Below are 16899 nucleotides of genomic sequence, written 5' to 3' on the forward strand. Positions count from 1 at the left end.
AGAGAAAATGTTTTGAGAAACGATGTACAAATGCGCTTTACACAATTGATGTGTGTATGGATTGGGATAACAGTTGTATGAGCCCCTAATAAAAATGTTAAAAATAAATAAATAAATTATATAATTACCAAAGGTAAAAAATATAATCAGAAAGATTGAGGAAAAAGGTCCTTATGGAATATGTCAAATATTATATGACAGTTATTATCCTATCAGTGAACAGAGAAATCTGTTCAAAGATCAGGCCATAAAGACATAAATACCTAGCAGTCAGAAGTACTGTCTACAAGTCTAACAGGGTACATCAGATCCTACACCACAGCCTGGGAAAAGTATTTCTTAAGACAACTTTATACTTTTTCTCAAATGCCTCAATAATCAAACCACCATGTTTACTGAACTTTCTTTTCTTGTTTAGAGGGTAATTTTATTTTTTAGTCTACTAAAATGAATAGTTTTCTCAAAGCAAATAAATATATAGGAAATATAATATAAATACATTTTCCAAGGACTTGACTAACCCCTTCAACAACTTAAAGATTCTATATTGACAGAGAAAATGTTCAGATGCCAGAGCAGATCTTTCAGTAAAGCAAAATAATCATGTTTGTTTCTTACTACCAGCAATACGACAGATATCCATGCCAAATCTTAAAAATACATTAAATGTCTTATTTTACAATTTAGTCCTAAAAAATACAGCAACAAGGAAGTAACTAGCAATGTACAGGTTTCAAGGAAGTATTTCATCTCTCAAGGAGCTGACTACAAAACCACCACTATCTGCGAATTCAACTTTTATTTATGACCTTACAAACCTCGAATCTTTCCAAGATATCTGGCTAACTGCTCATATCAAAATACTACCCATTACACAAAAAAATAAACAGAATGCAAAGTAACCAGGTTCTAATCAGAGGTGTTAGGTGGCATTTAAATTCCAAGGATTTTCAAATAAAGTCCATCAAATAACGTGAATATGGATTTCAGAAAACAAGTTAGAAAGGACAAAGATCAAGTGAGGTCAGCAAAGTCAGTGTAACCAATTTGGAAAAACACACATATTAAATCACTTAAACTAAAATCAGATAACTTTAATGGAAATTCCACCTCCTTAGTTTAATCCTTACAGAACCAGACAAGTTGAATTTTCACCAAATTTTAAGTCAACTTCATTCACTCAACTTTTCAATTAATGTTGTTATAGCCACACCATCACAAATTATAGAAAACTTTAAGTAATGGAAAGTAAAGTATACATTACAGGTGTATACAAGAGTATGTTAAGTTACTGATTCTGTTTTATCTTCTCAAAGAAAAGTTAGTAGTCTTCAGTAACTTTGCTAATATTCAATTAGACTTTTATTTTCCTTACTATCCTTATTTTTACTCCACTTTTAAAGGCAAAACATTTTTAATTTCAAGAAATATACAATAAAAGTTTAGCCAAAAAAACCTTAATGACCTTTTCTTCTGTTCACGTTCGTAAAAAAATCATTTATTACTGGATTCAAGAATTTTGGGTGGATTAATATAATCAAGAGAAGTTGAGTAATGTTGTCTATATTTGATAAGCAGATACCGTTCGAGAGGAGATACACTTTGGTACCTATACAAGAGGAGATACACTTTGGTACCCATACAATAATTTATTTCCTGTTCTACGTACTGCAAACCAAAGGGAAAATGAACTGCTAATGACTTCTTTTATCCTGAACGTCACTAATTCACGAGCTAAAATCCAGTACCCTAGAAAACGAAGACTTTTAGCAGTCTAATTTTTTTCACATTTGAGGATTATGCACTTTGTAAATATTGTAGTACAATAATTACTACATACACTGTCTCTTTATATTGAAAAAAGTGTTATCACGATAGCCAGGAAACATAGTGTGTCTCTTGAACATTTTTATCAGCATAGGGATACCAATTACCTGGTGGTTCTGACCCTTAATAAAGATCATATATAAAAAGAGGAATTTTCTCCAACACCACAAAGTTTTGTTTTATAATTACCAAGAAAGAGAATATGAAAATTGTAAGTCACACCTATATTTAACCATAAATGGCAATCATAAAGTTTGCTTTGGTTTGAATGATCAAATGAGTTTATGTTTTTGTAAAGACATTAAATTAATAAACCACAATAATTTCAATTACTGATTTATCAGTCTCTCTTAAAAATTAAGATTTTTATATATGGTGAGCCAGATAGTCCAGAAATTACTAAAGGATTTATTTAGCTTTGATTGTAAAATCAAGAAAAACAATCCATAAACATATGTCTTAAAATGCCATTCTAATATAGATAAAAGGGAATACTTTAGTCACTAGCAAAAGAAGCTGTACAATCTTGAAAGATTTGCTACTAATGTTCCCTGAAAGCTTTCTATAAATTTTTCCATCATGTTATTAAGAAAGTATGCTTACAAAGCAAGCAAAGGATCTAATTGTATAGTCTGAAAACACACAAACTCATCTTAAATGTACTGTTTAAAAATCACCCCGAGGTGTTAACCTAGTTTTGGCAGTAAAGTTGAAAGTGTACAACTATATTAATGAACTATATTAACATAACATAAAAAATAGGTGTACTATCAACATAATGTTCACTTCCACAGAATAGCACAGCTGAATAAAATCACATAAAACATAGTATGCAGTACACTTGTGGTATGGAACTTCTAAATTTCAAATATGAAATTGCTTCAGATAAAATATGGAGTTTAAAAGAATTCAACTTCTGAAGTACAGATGTTAGTATTAAAACTATATGCAAGTCATAAAAAGTGGAAAGTCATTTCTATATAATTATACATTTGCTCAGAGGGTGAGATAATAACAATGAGGTTATTTTACCTTTATCTTGAACTTCTTTTGAAAAGCGCTCCCTTTCAATAGCTGATTCTCTCTCTATCCGCTCAATTTCAGCCAATGCATCCAATTCCACTTCATCATATATAGGTCCCTGCTGTGACACCTGTTGCTGATTCTGTACCACAGAAGTCTGGGGCTGTTTTGTAGCAATTGAAGTGTTCTGTTGTAAAACAGGCACTTGATTTGCTGGAAGGAATGCTGTTTGTTCTTGCTGCGACAAACACTGAGCAGCATTTAGTGGGCGGTTTATATCCTGTGGAGTAATGGGTGTTTTTGAAGTCTGTCCTGGGTACTGCACATTAAAAGGAATATCATTGTCTGAAACAGTGCTATTTTCCATACCAGAAAGCATATCCTCTTGCTGGTCCATGTCTGAAGACCTTACACGAGAAAGTCTTAATGTCAGTTTGGTGGAGTCCTTGGATGGAGAACTAATGATATCATACATTGCAGCTTTCTCATTCTGTTCTTTTTCATCCTTGCCTAATTTCATTTTCTTTTGCTTCTTTTGTTTTCTTTCTGGAGAATCCAGTAGTATGTCTGGTGGAACATCTCGAGGCGATGAACAAGGAAGAGACTGAGATGATAGGATTAAAGATGGTCTTGATCCTAGGAAAACAATTCAAGAGGAGTGAACAGTTGTGCTGGTTCCAAATTTCTTTGACAGTATGATAGAAACATTAAGTGACAATATAGTAATACTAAAATATTTAAAACTTATCTAATCTAAGTCTCTTATTTAAAAAAACTTAACAGGAATTCCAGGAGCTTGTTTTCTGCTTTCTCTTAGATTGCTGGTCAATGACCCACGTTTTGAACTTAAGCATGAGTATTCCATCTTCCAGACTACTATTATTTCTAATTTTGTGCCTAAAAAGTATAAATACTACTTTTAGAAGGGTAAAAGAGATGATCATTTTTAAAGGAAGCTACAACACAATGATTTGGGGAATGCCATCGCTATTTCACTGATGATTATCTACATCACATTAGAAAACTAATATATTCTAATTCCTAAAATTAAAAAGTATTTGTAAAGTTACAAAATATTACACAGTAGCCATAGAGACTACACTCATGTGACCATTACTGATATAAAAACAAAAAGTAGGAACATATACAATTACCAACGCCTCCAATCACATCACAACTGGTAATACAGAAATGACTAAAAAGAGAAAAGCCACAGGATGGAACTTAAAAAAAAAAAAAATGTATCATATGAACTAATCCACCCCTTTAGATCAGCGGTTCTCAACCTGTGGGTCGTTACCCCTTTGGCGGGGTGGGGAGGGGGATGTCGAATGACACTTTCACAGGGGACGGCCACTTCATAACAGTAGCAAGATTACAGTAGCAACGAAAATAATTTTGTTTGGGGGTCACCACAACATGAGGAACTGTATTAAAGGGTCACGGCATTAGGAAGGTTGAGAACCATTGCTTTAGATGGCTGCTTTTTCCTTGACATCTACCAAAGCAAATATATTTTATAAGGCATTTGGCATTTGCTAAAGACAATAAACCTCCTCAATAAAATGTTTACATATACGGTCCAATTTCATATTTTAAAATGAATACTAACTAGTACACTCTGTTATTTCTAAAATTCTCATGTTTAAAACACACTTAAAAACTTTTGTGAGTTAGGTGAAGGTTTCTGGAGCAGATCATCAGTCATATACACTGTTTCATTTCATGCATTGCAATCCTCTCAATTTTCCATCACTTATGTGATTCCTCCCTGTGTTTTGTTATTATTCCTCCATCTTCCTTTGGGCACGTGGCTGATCTTTTGGTTCTAAGTGGTTGATTATTCTACTTCACTTGTGCTACTGTTCCCATTATAGACCTATTGTTTGAATAAGGAGCCCTGGTGGCGCTGTTATGTGAGTGCTGGACTACTAACGGCGGGGTCGTGGTTCAAATCCACCAACCACTATTAGGGAGATAGTTGAGGCTTTCTGGCCTTGAAGAGATTCAGCCTCGGAAATTATGCACAGGGTCACTATGGGTTAGAACTGACTGGAAGACAGAAGCAGTGAGATTGGTTACCTGAAGTTGAGCCATCAGGGTTAGTTCAGTTCCAGACCTGAAGAATGATTAAATGCCATAGTTGTGGGGTTTCACCAGTCTCTTATTTGACCAGTAAGCCTGGCCTCTTCCATATTTTTCTACCACTCTATCCAGGACTTTCTAATGCAATCCCTTTCAGAGCAATTGGTTATTACTAACTGGTACTGGTCGCGAAGAACCATCTAGTTCTTCTGGTCTCTGGGTTGTAGGGACTGACATTTGCATGGTCCATTATTCCATTAGACTAATTTCCATGTGTCTTTGATTTTCATCGCTCTACTTTTCGACACACAGGAGCGATCAATGGTGCACCTTACACGAAAGCTCATGAGCTTTTAAAACCCTAGTTGCTGCTCACTAAGTAGAATGTAGAACACTATCTTTGTGAACTATATTATGCCAATTGACTGTGCTGTCCCCTAAAACTATGGTCCTAATTATCCATGCCCAGTGACTTCTTTCCCTCCAGGTGTTCGGTTATATTTAGGATATTTTCATAACTGTGTTTCCTGTATATTCCACCACATTCATGGATATATTTACAGGAAAGGCAAATACACCAAAATATTCTCTGTCAAATCTATAATGTAATACAATAGTACATTAAATATACGTATTAGTGGATATAGTCCCACTTTCCCTCCCAAAGTTGTTCAACCTATGTGTCTATCTACTGTGTTATCACCATCATTGAAGGACAATGTAACAGTATTGCTTCTGTTTATCTTAAGTCTTGCAAATTTCCCAGTGTCTTCTCTTGCCTTCACTGGTTTTTGTCAATCTCCCTTTTATTGTATATTGCCTTCCCCTCAACAAAGTCAACACTTTTCTACCCTCAAGTCCATGCCTTCCCCTCCACACCCACAACCAGCAACCGTCAAAGGTTGTTTCTTACAGTGTGAGAACCTATTCTTGATTTTTTATAATAGTGGTCTCATACAATACTTATCTCTTGTCATAGCCTAATTTCAGGATGTCTACCAGGTTCATCCATGTTATGAGGTGTTTTGCACTCATCATTATTCTTCAGTGTAACACAGCATTTGGTTGTGTGTATGCACCAAAGTCTGCTTATCCATTTCTGCTACTGGTGCATTTAATTCAATTATATTCAGTATAATTATCAGTAAGTATGAATTTCTTGTCATTTTACTGTGTGTGTATTGTGTGCTGCTGGTTTCTTTTTTCCTCAAATTTTCTGTGCTGAGTACATTTTATTTGTGGGTATTCTTGTCACTTTCTTCACTGCTGTTGTTTTACTGTTTACTAAAGCTGCATGATTTTCTTTTTAAAAATTCTGATGAGGTTTATTGATTTTTCTTTCAGGTTACTTTGTAGGAGCTCTGGTGGCACAGTATATTACATGTTGGGCTGGTAACCACAAAGTCAGCAGTTTGAAACCACCAACCAACCTGGTGGATAAAGATGACACTCTCTATTCCTGTTAAGATTAATAGGCTTGGAAACCCACAGGGGCAGTTTTATTTTGTCCTATATAATTGTTCTGAGTCAGTACCAACTTAATGGCAATGTTTTTTTCAGTTGACCCTGTAATTAATTTTTTTTCAAGTTTAAAACAATCTATTTGACTTCTTCTCTATCTAAAGTTCTGAAACTACACTACTACATTTACTTTGTAATTGTCATCATTACAAATTGATATATCTCATCCCTATTTTGAGATAAAACACAGCAACTTCTAAATAAATAGGAGGAAAAATTTTTATGCCACATGTAGTCTTAATTTTTCCCTTTCCACTTAACATTAAACATGTTCTATATCTTGCTAATTCACCTTTATTAGAAAATTAAGCAAATATAGGCGTAGTAAAATATCTTGAACACAGATTACATTAAATTAACTAATGCTTTGTGATGCTGGGAAATGTTGTTGCTGTTACATGTTGTCCAGTTGTTTCCAACTCATAGCAAGCTCATGTACAAAAGAATGCAATACTGACGGATTCTGTGACAGCCTTAAAATCGTTCCATTTGAGCCTTCTGTTAAAGTCACTGTGTCAAACCATCTTGTCAAGGATCTTCCTCTTTACTGCTGCCTCTCCATTCTACCAAGCATGAGACTGGACACTCCTGATAAATCTGTCCAAGGTATGTGAAGTGAAATCTCATCAATCACCCTTGCTTCTAAGGAATACTCTGAGCATTTCAAGAAAAAATTTGTTTGGTCTCTGGCAGTCCATTGTAATTTTTAATATTCTTAGTCAACACCATAATTCAAGTGTCTTGATTCTTCTGTCAACTTCCTTACTCATTATCGGGCTTTCATCAGCAAATTAGGCTATTTAAAATACCATGGATTGGGAAACACCCATCTCAGTTATCAAAGTGACATCTTTGCTCTTCAACACTTTCTTGTGTAGCAGATTTATCCAATGAAACATGTCAACTGATTTCTCAATGCTGCTTCCATGAGCGTTGTTTGTGGATTCAAGCAAAATGAATCCTTGACAATGCTAATCTTTTCTGTTTATAATGATATTGTCTATTGGTTCACTCGTGAGGATTTTTGTTTTCTGTACATTGAGTTGTAATCCATATTGAAGGCTGCAGTCCTTGATTTTCATTAGCAAGTGCTTCAAGTCCTCCTCACTTTCAGCAAGTAAGGTTGTATCATCTGCATACTGCAGGTTGTTAAATAATCCTTCCACCAATCCTGATGCTGCCTTCTTCGCTAAATAGACAAGCTTCTCAGATTGTTTGTTCAGCATACAGATTGCATGTTGGTGAACGGATATAACTTGGATACACACCTTTCCTGATTTGAAACCACGCATCAGTCTCTTGTTCTATTTGAACAACTGTCTCTTGGTTCATAATCAGGTTCCACATGAATACAATTAAGTGTTCTGGGTTAAAGTAAGCTAATGAAATGGAAAAATTTTCCTAATCAGCAAGCTGTTAAGTGCGGGGAAGAATTTTGATATGTCTCATACATAAAATTGTAATTGTATGTGAGTAATATATACAAATATATTTCCAAATTTAGACTCTAAAAAGTTTTAAAATCCTTAAGAAATCATAAAAATCAGTCAAGACTGAAAATGCTTTACAGGAAAAATTCTGGACCCATTTTAAAGGTTGAACAGGAATTAGTGTTACATTAGAAGAATGTTGTTTATGTTACATATCCAATGTATAAAATAGTTAAGGTGAAGATATTATATAGTGATACCTCCATTGTTGAACTCTGTTTCAAATTCATGTTTGAACACCAAAAAATTGAGTGAACATATTTTTCCCATAAAAAATAATGGAAAAGCAAACATTCGGCCCCGAAATTACACTTGTAAATTCATTTTCCCAGGACTTTAAATAACCACCAAAGCTTCTGGCCTTCTGGAAATCACTGTCTTGGATACACTGTCGCCATCCACTTGTTTCTGATTTATCCAAGTTAATAGTAACTTTTTAACCTCTTGTTGGTCAGTTAAAGGTTTGAATGGTTGAAGATTTCACACCTTTTGCTACATTAACAGTTTTAATCTTTTTTCTCCCCCCAAAATGTTGAGAAAGTAGACTTAGCCAAGGAGTATTCAGCCGCCAATTCATACAAGTGGTGACCTGATTAAAATTTCGCCATTTCTATCTCTAACTCTATGGTGGTTCTTACAGTTTTCCTTTTAACTTTACTACTAGTATCATTAACTTTCTTGGGAGCCGCAGTAACGCTATTTTATGCAAATAAAGCAAAACCAACAAATGTTTTTAAAAGTGACAAATGTTTTAACGCAGTAAAACAAACACTATATGCTGTTTGAGAGAGATAGGCATATAAGATTGAACTGGTGAACAAATTACAAGGATCTATAGGTGACCTCCTCCCTGGGGGACGGACAACAGAAAAGTGGGTTAAGGGAGATGTCGGACAGGACAGGATATGATAAAAATAAAACAATTTATAAATCATCAAGGGCTCATGAGGGAGGGGGGCCCGGAGATGGAGGGGGGAAAAATGAGGACCTGATGCTGGGGGCTTAAGTGGAGAGCAAATGTTTTGAGAATGATGAGGGCAATGACGAGGGCAATGTGCTTTACACAAGTGAGGTATGTAAGGATTGTGATAAGAGTCTTATGAGCCCCTAATAAAATGATTAAAAAAAAAAAAAAAGATTGAAGTGTATCCGCTTTGTGTCCACAGGACCTCACTCTAGGCCTAGACAAGTTTTTTCAAGTCAGATTCCGCCCCCCGCCCCCCGCCCCGCAACTTCCCTGTTCGAGTAGTGGAAATTTGAAGCTTGCAGCCGCTCAACAACCTAGATATAACTGTAAAATGAATTGCCAATAAAATACAAACACATGTTCTTTCAGTTCAGTTAGCAATTTTAATATATTCAAAATATCACATATAAAGAAGTGTAACTTACAGAACACACTCAAAGTGTAATAAGAAATTGTTGGAACAATTTATTATTTTGAGATTAATTCAACCAATAGATTTAAAAAAATGACCAAGTTTATAGGAGGCAATTAAAGGAATTGAAGCTAACACTTTAGAATTATTTATGTCAGAACTTGTACAAAGTGTTTTGTATATCAATTCACTTCATTTTTACAATATTCTTAGTGAGTGTCACACTAAAATAAACTTACTGCCATGGAGTCCAAACAGACTCATAATGTCCCAATACAGAGTTTCTGAGGCTGTAAATCTATTTGGGAGCCGACATTCTCCCAAGGAGGAGTGGCTGGTGGGTATAAACTACTGACCTGTGGTTCAGTCCAACTCTTACCAGGCAGTGATTTAGTGATATAGAACTCCGTTTCTTGCAGAAAAGGAAACGGAAACTTAACAGAGGTTAAGAAATTCACTCACAGCTATAGAGTTGGCAAAATTTAAACCCAGATGTGGCCAAAGTCTACATTATGGTAATTATGCAATATAAAAATCACACAATAACTTTCTTAATTCTGTGGCAGAGGGAGTTAAGTGTCGGGCTGCTAACAGAAAGGTTGGCATTTTGAATCTACCAGTTGCTCCACAGAGAAAGATGAGGAGTTTTAATTCCACAGAAATTTACTGAAACCTAAGGCAGTTCTACTATGTCCTTTGGGTTGCTATGAGTTGGAATCAACTTAATAACAGTAGGTTTGCTTTATTTGTTTTTCAAGCAAACTTCACATTCCAATCATTCACCCAAGAATTAAATTAGACTGATACACTTCAGAAATATTTAGGAAAATGTGAGCGGTCATCTAAGGTACAACTGTAGGTCTCTCCCCATTTGAAGCAAAGAAGAGTGAAGAAAATCAAAGACACAAGGAAATCATTAGACCCAAATATTAAGGGGCCATTCAAACCCAATCTCTGTGACCAGAAGAACTAGATGCTGTTTGGCTATCACTGCTGCCCACTCTAAAAGGGATCACAAATTGGATGTCCTGGATAAAGTAGGAAAAAAGTGAGGGGAAAAAACCCAAACTTCCCCAAAGACCATGCTTACTGGTCTGACAGACTGGTCGAACTTCCTAGAACATGGCTTATAGGAGTCCTTCAAGTCAGTAACTGAACTCACTTCCACAGCTCAACTCCTAGTCAAACAATATCAAAACTCACTGCCAGTAAGCTGATTCTGACTCAAAGGAACCCTAAGGAATATAGCAGAACATCGGTTTCCGAGGCAGTAAATCCTTCAGAAGTATTTGTCTCTTACAGAGTGGCTATGGGGGTGAACTGCCAACCCTTCTTTAGTAGTCCAACACTTAGCTCATTGCATCACCCAAGGTCCTTTTAGCCCAACAATACACAGGAGAATAATGGAGGAGCCCTGGTGGTGTAGTGGTTGCAAATTGGGCTGTGATAATAAAGGTCAGTAGAGTTCAAAACCACCCGCCAGCTCTGCAGGAGAAAGATGAGACTTTCTACTGCTGTAAAGAGTTATAGTCTCGAAACTCACAGGGGCAGTTCTATCCTGAACTACAGTGTTGCTGAGTCAGTATTGACTTGGTGGCAGTGAATATTATGTATAAAGTGAATGATAATACGAAAGAGGCTTCCACTCATTAAAACAATCAACCACCAGGGTATTAAGTGACCAGAAATGAAGTTCAGAAGTCAGGGAGAGGTAAGAGGGATATATGGAAATGAGAAACACAAGGAGGATATAGAAAGAGTGCCATGGATTGTTAGGATTATTAAGAGTGCAATGGATTATTAAGATTGTAGTCAATGTCACATAACAAAATATATATGAAAAAACCTGTTTACTCGGTAGACTTTCACTCATCATAATAAAAACAAAATAACCATTTGGAAAACAACCTCATGAATATATTGATAAGAAGGCTCAACTTCTGTTAAAGTATCAATCTAATCTCATAAATTATGAAAACGATGGGTTTATTGTATAGATCAGTGATCCCCTCCCTGGTAGCCTGAATAACTTCTGAACTTGCTAAGTGTTATAAGGTTTGCACTCAACTAAGATGCCTAAGTGACAACTAGAATTACCCTGGGAGTTGTTTATTTCCCTGCAGAGGCCATGTTTCTGTAACCCTTCAAAATTCTAAGAGTTAACGAAATTTGAATGACACATAAGAGTTTTACTTTCACCTTGCGACAAATGTCCCTGCTAAAACTGTTGAAATACATCCTGTGTAAAAAATGCATCATAAGAGGCAGGCCATTCCCACGTTTTATAAGAGCTATACAATTAGAACTTTATATGGATAGCAAAATATCAGGTGTATTCCTATTAATAAAAGGCTACTTTAAAAAAATACCTCAAAATTAAAATGATCTGGCTATAAAATAAGGCATTTAAAAAAATAGCCCTGACTTAACATCACAGCTTAGTGGATCTACTAAAGCCACAAGAGGTTCTTTGGGAATTAAAAAATTTACAAAATAAAGTTCATGTTCATAATAGCATGCTGTTGCTATTAGCTGCTGTGGTGCCATACCAAAACTCATGCACAAATGAAGGAAATGTGGCTCAGTCCTTCATCACTCCTATGACTGGTTATGAATAAGAACACTGTCATCTATAGAGTTTTCAAAAGTAGACCAGGAGAGCTTTTCAGTTATCATAGTAACATGCAAGCCTTTAATGACAGATGAGTGGTGGCTGTGAATAAATTAGGAACACAGAATGGGAATCAACCCCGGGTCTCTTGCATGGAAAAGGAGGATTCTACTACTGAGCCATTATGATATAGGATAAGTTGTTAGCAAAAAAACCCACTAGTGGCCTGAGATTAGAGGATTCATGGTAGAGCCTTCATTTAATTTGGACCTTGAAGGGTAGAGAGGATTTTAACAAGTAGAGATGAAATTAAATGCGAAAGATTCACAGGAAGACAATATAGAACAAGATAGATTTAACTGACTAAATAAGAGGTGAGAGGTGAGAGAAGACTCTTAGATGACTCCAAATTTTTAGGTTAAGATAATTTGGGGCAAGAGAATAGAGAGAAGAATGGCAGAAAAAAAAGTGAAAACAACTTGAACATGTACTTGAAATACCTGCTAAGTATCAAGGAAGTTTGGTTTGGGAATGAATAATTACAACTTGAGAGATAAGACTGGAACTAAAGACAGTGATCTGAGAATCCAACTCAAAAAAGTAACTAATGCTGTTTATCAAAATGAATAATATAGCCAATAAAAGAGTTCAGGGGAGATTAAAAAAAAAAACCATTGACAGAGAAAGAAATGAAGATGAGTTAATTAAATGAGGAGAGAAAAAAGAAGTGGATTACATATACATTTTTTTTTGAGGGGGGAGTGTTAGGTTGGAAAAAGTGCACTAGTGGCACAGCACAGTAGTTCAAGTGCTCAGCTGCCAAAAACTAATCTATTTTGGATGAAGTTCAGCCATAATGCTTCTTTGAAGCAGGGATGGCAAGACTTTATGTCTCATGTATTTTGGACATAGTATCAAGAGAAACCAGTTCCAGGAAAAGGACATTATGCTTGGTGAAGTGGAGAACACTCTTGATGAGATGGAGTGGACAGAGTGCCTATAGCAATGAGGTCAAATATAACAATTGCGAGGTTGGCAGTGGACCACGCAGTACTTCCTGCTGTTATACATAGAGTCACCCTATGAGAAAGATGTGGTGCCATCTTTTAGAGTTACAGCCTTGGAAACCTTGTGGGTTACTTTTCTCTGTCCTTTAAGTTTGCTAAGACTTGGAATCAACTCCACAGCAATGAAGTTTGTTTGGGGAGTGTAGAAGAGACTAAATGATCAATAATTTTAATGTATTAAAAAAAATCATGTTTTTTTCAATAAAAGTTATTCTGGACACATCCTAGAAAACTATATAGTTGACAGATTTAAAGAGAATAGAGATGAATGAATCCAAGAATAGAGACAAATTTAAATCTCATGATCTAGACTTGCTTCAAAATAGGTTTCCTTATTTTTTCCTATGACAAAGGAAAAATAACAGAGATGAGATTTTTAGTATATGATCAAAGACATTAAGAACTCCTTACTGAACTTGAAACATGAAATAGTCAAAGACATTTTAATGATAATAGTACCTTTTGGAGTTCCATCACTTCCTGCAGGGGAGCACACTGGTTGTGGAGATCTCAAGGGGAATGATGTAGCATTCCTCATTGTTGAAGAATCTCCATCCTAAAAATAGAGTGTAAAATTTATATGCTGAATGATAGAAGAGACGCTACAGAAATCTTAACGAGAACCAATAAAAGACACAAATTACTGACAGGTAAAGTGTTGGTATTCAAAAGCATAATTCTTCTGCACTTTCCTGTTTTCTTCTTGGTATATCTTAGCAGAATTGAAATTGTATCCAAAACAATCAACAGCCTAAGCATGGCAATGAATAAAAAAATTGGTGTTACTAATATGCTCCATTTTTGTTTGCTATTTTCTAAAGGAGCTTGAACACCCTAGGAGGTTGTAAATGTTTTGAAGGCAGAGTTCACTGATCCTAAAGGCTAAAATAATTCTTATTTCTTTTATACAGAGACATAGTTTAGATGAAAATCTCACAAAATTAGTAAATAGACAAACTTCTAGTATAGGGAATAATAGCATCAAACCAACATTTAAATTCAGGGGGAAAAGTTTTCAAAAGTCTTAAAGAAAAATACACCCAAGTACTAACAATTAATGTTGATCATCTAAGAGAAAACATTGGTATGAGAAGGTAAATATTGTAAAACTGAAACTATATTTCATTAAGAAGCTAAACTTATGAACTTTTATGGTAAAATTCGTCAAACTTTTGTTGAAAATGAAAAGATAAATAAAAGAAGAAGAAAAAGAAACAACAGTTTCAAAATTTTGTTTTTAGATTTTGGGGGCTAAATATAGTCTCTGTTGTATATTGTCTTTGTTGCTCTTTATTTTTTTCAAATCTTTAAAAATATAAAAGTCACGGGCCAGGCTCCTGGCTACTTTTACTAAGCCATCTTCTTTCTAGAGCAGTGGTTCTCAACCTTCCTAATGCCATGACCCTTTAATACAGTGCATGTTGTGGTGACCCCCCAAACCATAAAATTATTTTTGTTGCTACTTCATAACTGTAATTTTGCTAATGTTATGAATCAGGTGACTCCTGTAAAAGGATTGCTTGACCTTCCAAGGGGTCGCGATCCACAGGTTGAAAACTGCTGCTGTACAGTTTCCCTGGTGGACACTGGAATGATGCAGGGAATTTGCAAAATCACATACCTGTATTTTATCCTGGATTATGGGCTATAGTACAAAGGTTTTAATTGCCAGCTGTGTGCTGAGTAACTTTTAAATTTTATTTTTTTCTGAGAAGGAGAAGTACGACAAGTAAGTTTGGGAACCAATGTTCAAAACTAAAATATGTGTGTCCAAGAACTGTTTTTCTCATTGTTAGATTCATAGCACTTTGAATAATTCTTGGACTATCGCAGACATCTTTCAAGCATTTATGGAATTGAAATACTAAGTATGTCACAAATATTAGAACTATCTTTATTACCTTAATGATAACTAATAGATTACATACGTCACTACTTAGCCTGTGCACCATGTGTAGATAGTCGTCACTTGAACCATGTCTAGGATTATCAGCATGATGATTAGCTGAATTGCCAGACAACGGACCAGAAACTTTATCATGTATGTTTCTCAAACCACCGGCAACAATAGGACTTGACACTGATGCTGAAATTAATAAGAATTTTTTAAAAAGCTTTTCAAAAACTGTTACAATCTGAGTGTATAATAATAATGGTTCACAATTGACAATATTTTAAGCATACATAAAGTACAACAATACAACCATCATCACATACTGATTTAGGCTAGGGTTTATCTATTTTATATCATGTCTAACATTTTTACATAAAGCATATAATAATTCTACTGTATAATGTACATAATTTACTGACTCATTCTTCATTTGGATGGTTAAGATTGCCTCAAGTTTTCTTCTGTCGTAAACGATGTTTCTTATACATGACTCTCTATACAGATGCATATTCCTATAAAGCATTACAGTCTCGGATATCCACAGAGGCAGTTCTAACATGCTCAGTAGGATCACCTTGAGCATGAGTCAGAACTTACGCAATGGCAATGAATTTTTTAGGGTACAGTAGTTAGGAGTGAAAACACTGGACATGGTTACAGTCCAAAACCCAAAGCCAAACTCATGACCATCGAGTTGAAGCCAAGTCATAGTGACCCTATAGGGTAGGGTAGAACTGACCCCGTGGGTTTCTGAGACTGTAACTCCTTATGGGAGTAGAAAGCCTCTTCTTTGTCCCATGAAGCCTCATTTTGCTCCCATGTAGCAGCTGGTGGTTTTGAACTGCTACCTTGTAGTCAGGAGCAGAACATGCCACCACTATGCCACTAGGGCTCCTATGGCTAAATTAAGCCTTACTAAATGTGACCAAATAGCTTTCCCAACTACTTATGGGTCCACATATACTCTGTACACTTACAATATATCAGAGTTACTACCACTCTACATCGTTGCATTTCCCTAATTACTAACAACGGCAAATATCTTTTCGTGTGTATTAGTCATACACTGGCCTCCTGCCTGGACAATCTGTCTGTATTCTTTGCATATTTTTTAAACTGGTTTAAGTTTTTGTCTTAATAATTTGTGGGAGTTCTTTGTGCATTCCTGGAAAGAATTCCTTGTTGGAAACAACACACCTTTAACAATCTTGAAATTCTGAATCCTTCCCCTTCAGATTTTGCTTTCTACTTTTAAGAAATCCTCTCAAATGATATTTCTCTTTAGATTTTGAAACCTTAGCTTATTCTTTTTTAAAAAGCAGAAATCTGTCCAAAAAAGTTGACACAGTATGGAGAGTAAAAACTTTAGGTATTTTCCTACAGATTCTCATGTATATACAGATATATCCATAAGAAACCTGTCCATCCCCCCACTCCCCTCTCATTAGCAACATTTAAAATGTTCTTCAAACATTTGTTTATCCTTGCATAAAAATATTTCACAAGTACTGAAAGTCTATTGGATATTAACCAAGTACATTAACCATTCAAGCTAAATTTAGTAATTTGAAGGTGTATGTTTTAAATGTATGATTTGCCTCCAAGTGTCTCTTAAGTTAGCATGAAATTGTCTCAACCTAATATTTCATGAGTTAACTTTGGGAAACCAGGAGTTGATAGTTTTAATGGATTAATGAATTGAATGTTTGTAAATAAATAAAAAATTATGCTTTGTGTTTAAAAAAAATAAGAATGTACATAGAAATGCATGACTGACAGCATATGTACAAATGCTGCTGCTAATTATGGTGGGTAAATACAAATGTTTGTTATATTTTCTACTATAATTTATCTACTGAAAAATCGTCAAAATAAAGATACAAGCCAATTTATACAAATAATGAATGACTTATTTAGTACTCATGGAATATATAATCTTTAAGGTAATATAACCTTTAAAAGACATCATAATAATTGTACATCAAGTTGACTTTGAGAACTA

General features: G+C 35.1%; 1 protein-coding gene across 2 annotated transcripts in view; it reads right to left on the reverse strand.

Moving 5' to 3' along the window:
- The window catches only part of NIPBL (NIPBL cohesin loading factor), a 223264-nt gene that overhangs the window by 89589 nt on the left and 116776 nt on the right, over positions 1-16899 (reverse strand). For both annotated transcript variants that reach the window (XM_004698075.2, XM_045285402.1), the window contains exons 7-9: positions 14932-15089; positions 13463-13559; positions 2860-3486 (exon numbers count right to left, since the gene is read on the reverse strand). In XM_004698075.2, coding sequence (XP_004698132.1) covers positions 2860-3486; positions 13463-13559; positions 14932-15089 — 882 coding nt within the window. The remainder of the gene's footprint in view (positions 1-2859; positions 3487-13462; positions 13560-14931; positions 15090-16899) is intronic.

This window comes from Echinops telfairi, unplaced genomic scaffold (genome assembly GCF_000313985.2).
Source record: "Echinops telfairi isolate 266 unplaced genomic scaffold, ASM31398v2 ScPeMD7_7469;HRSCAF=8507_1, whole genome shotgun sequence".
Lineage (NCBI taxonomy): Eukaryota > Metazoa > Chordata > Mammalia > Afrosoricida > Tenrecidae > Echinops > Echinops telfairi.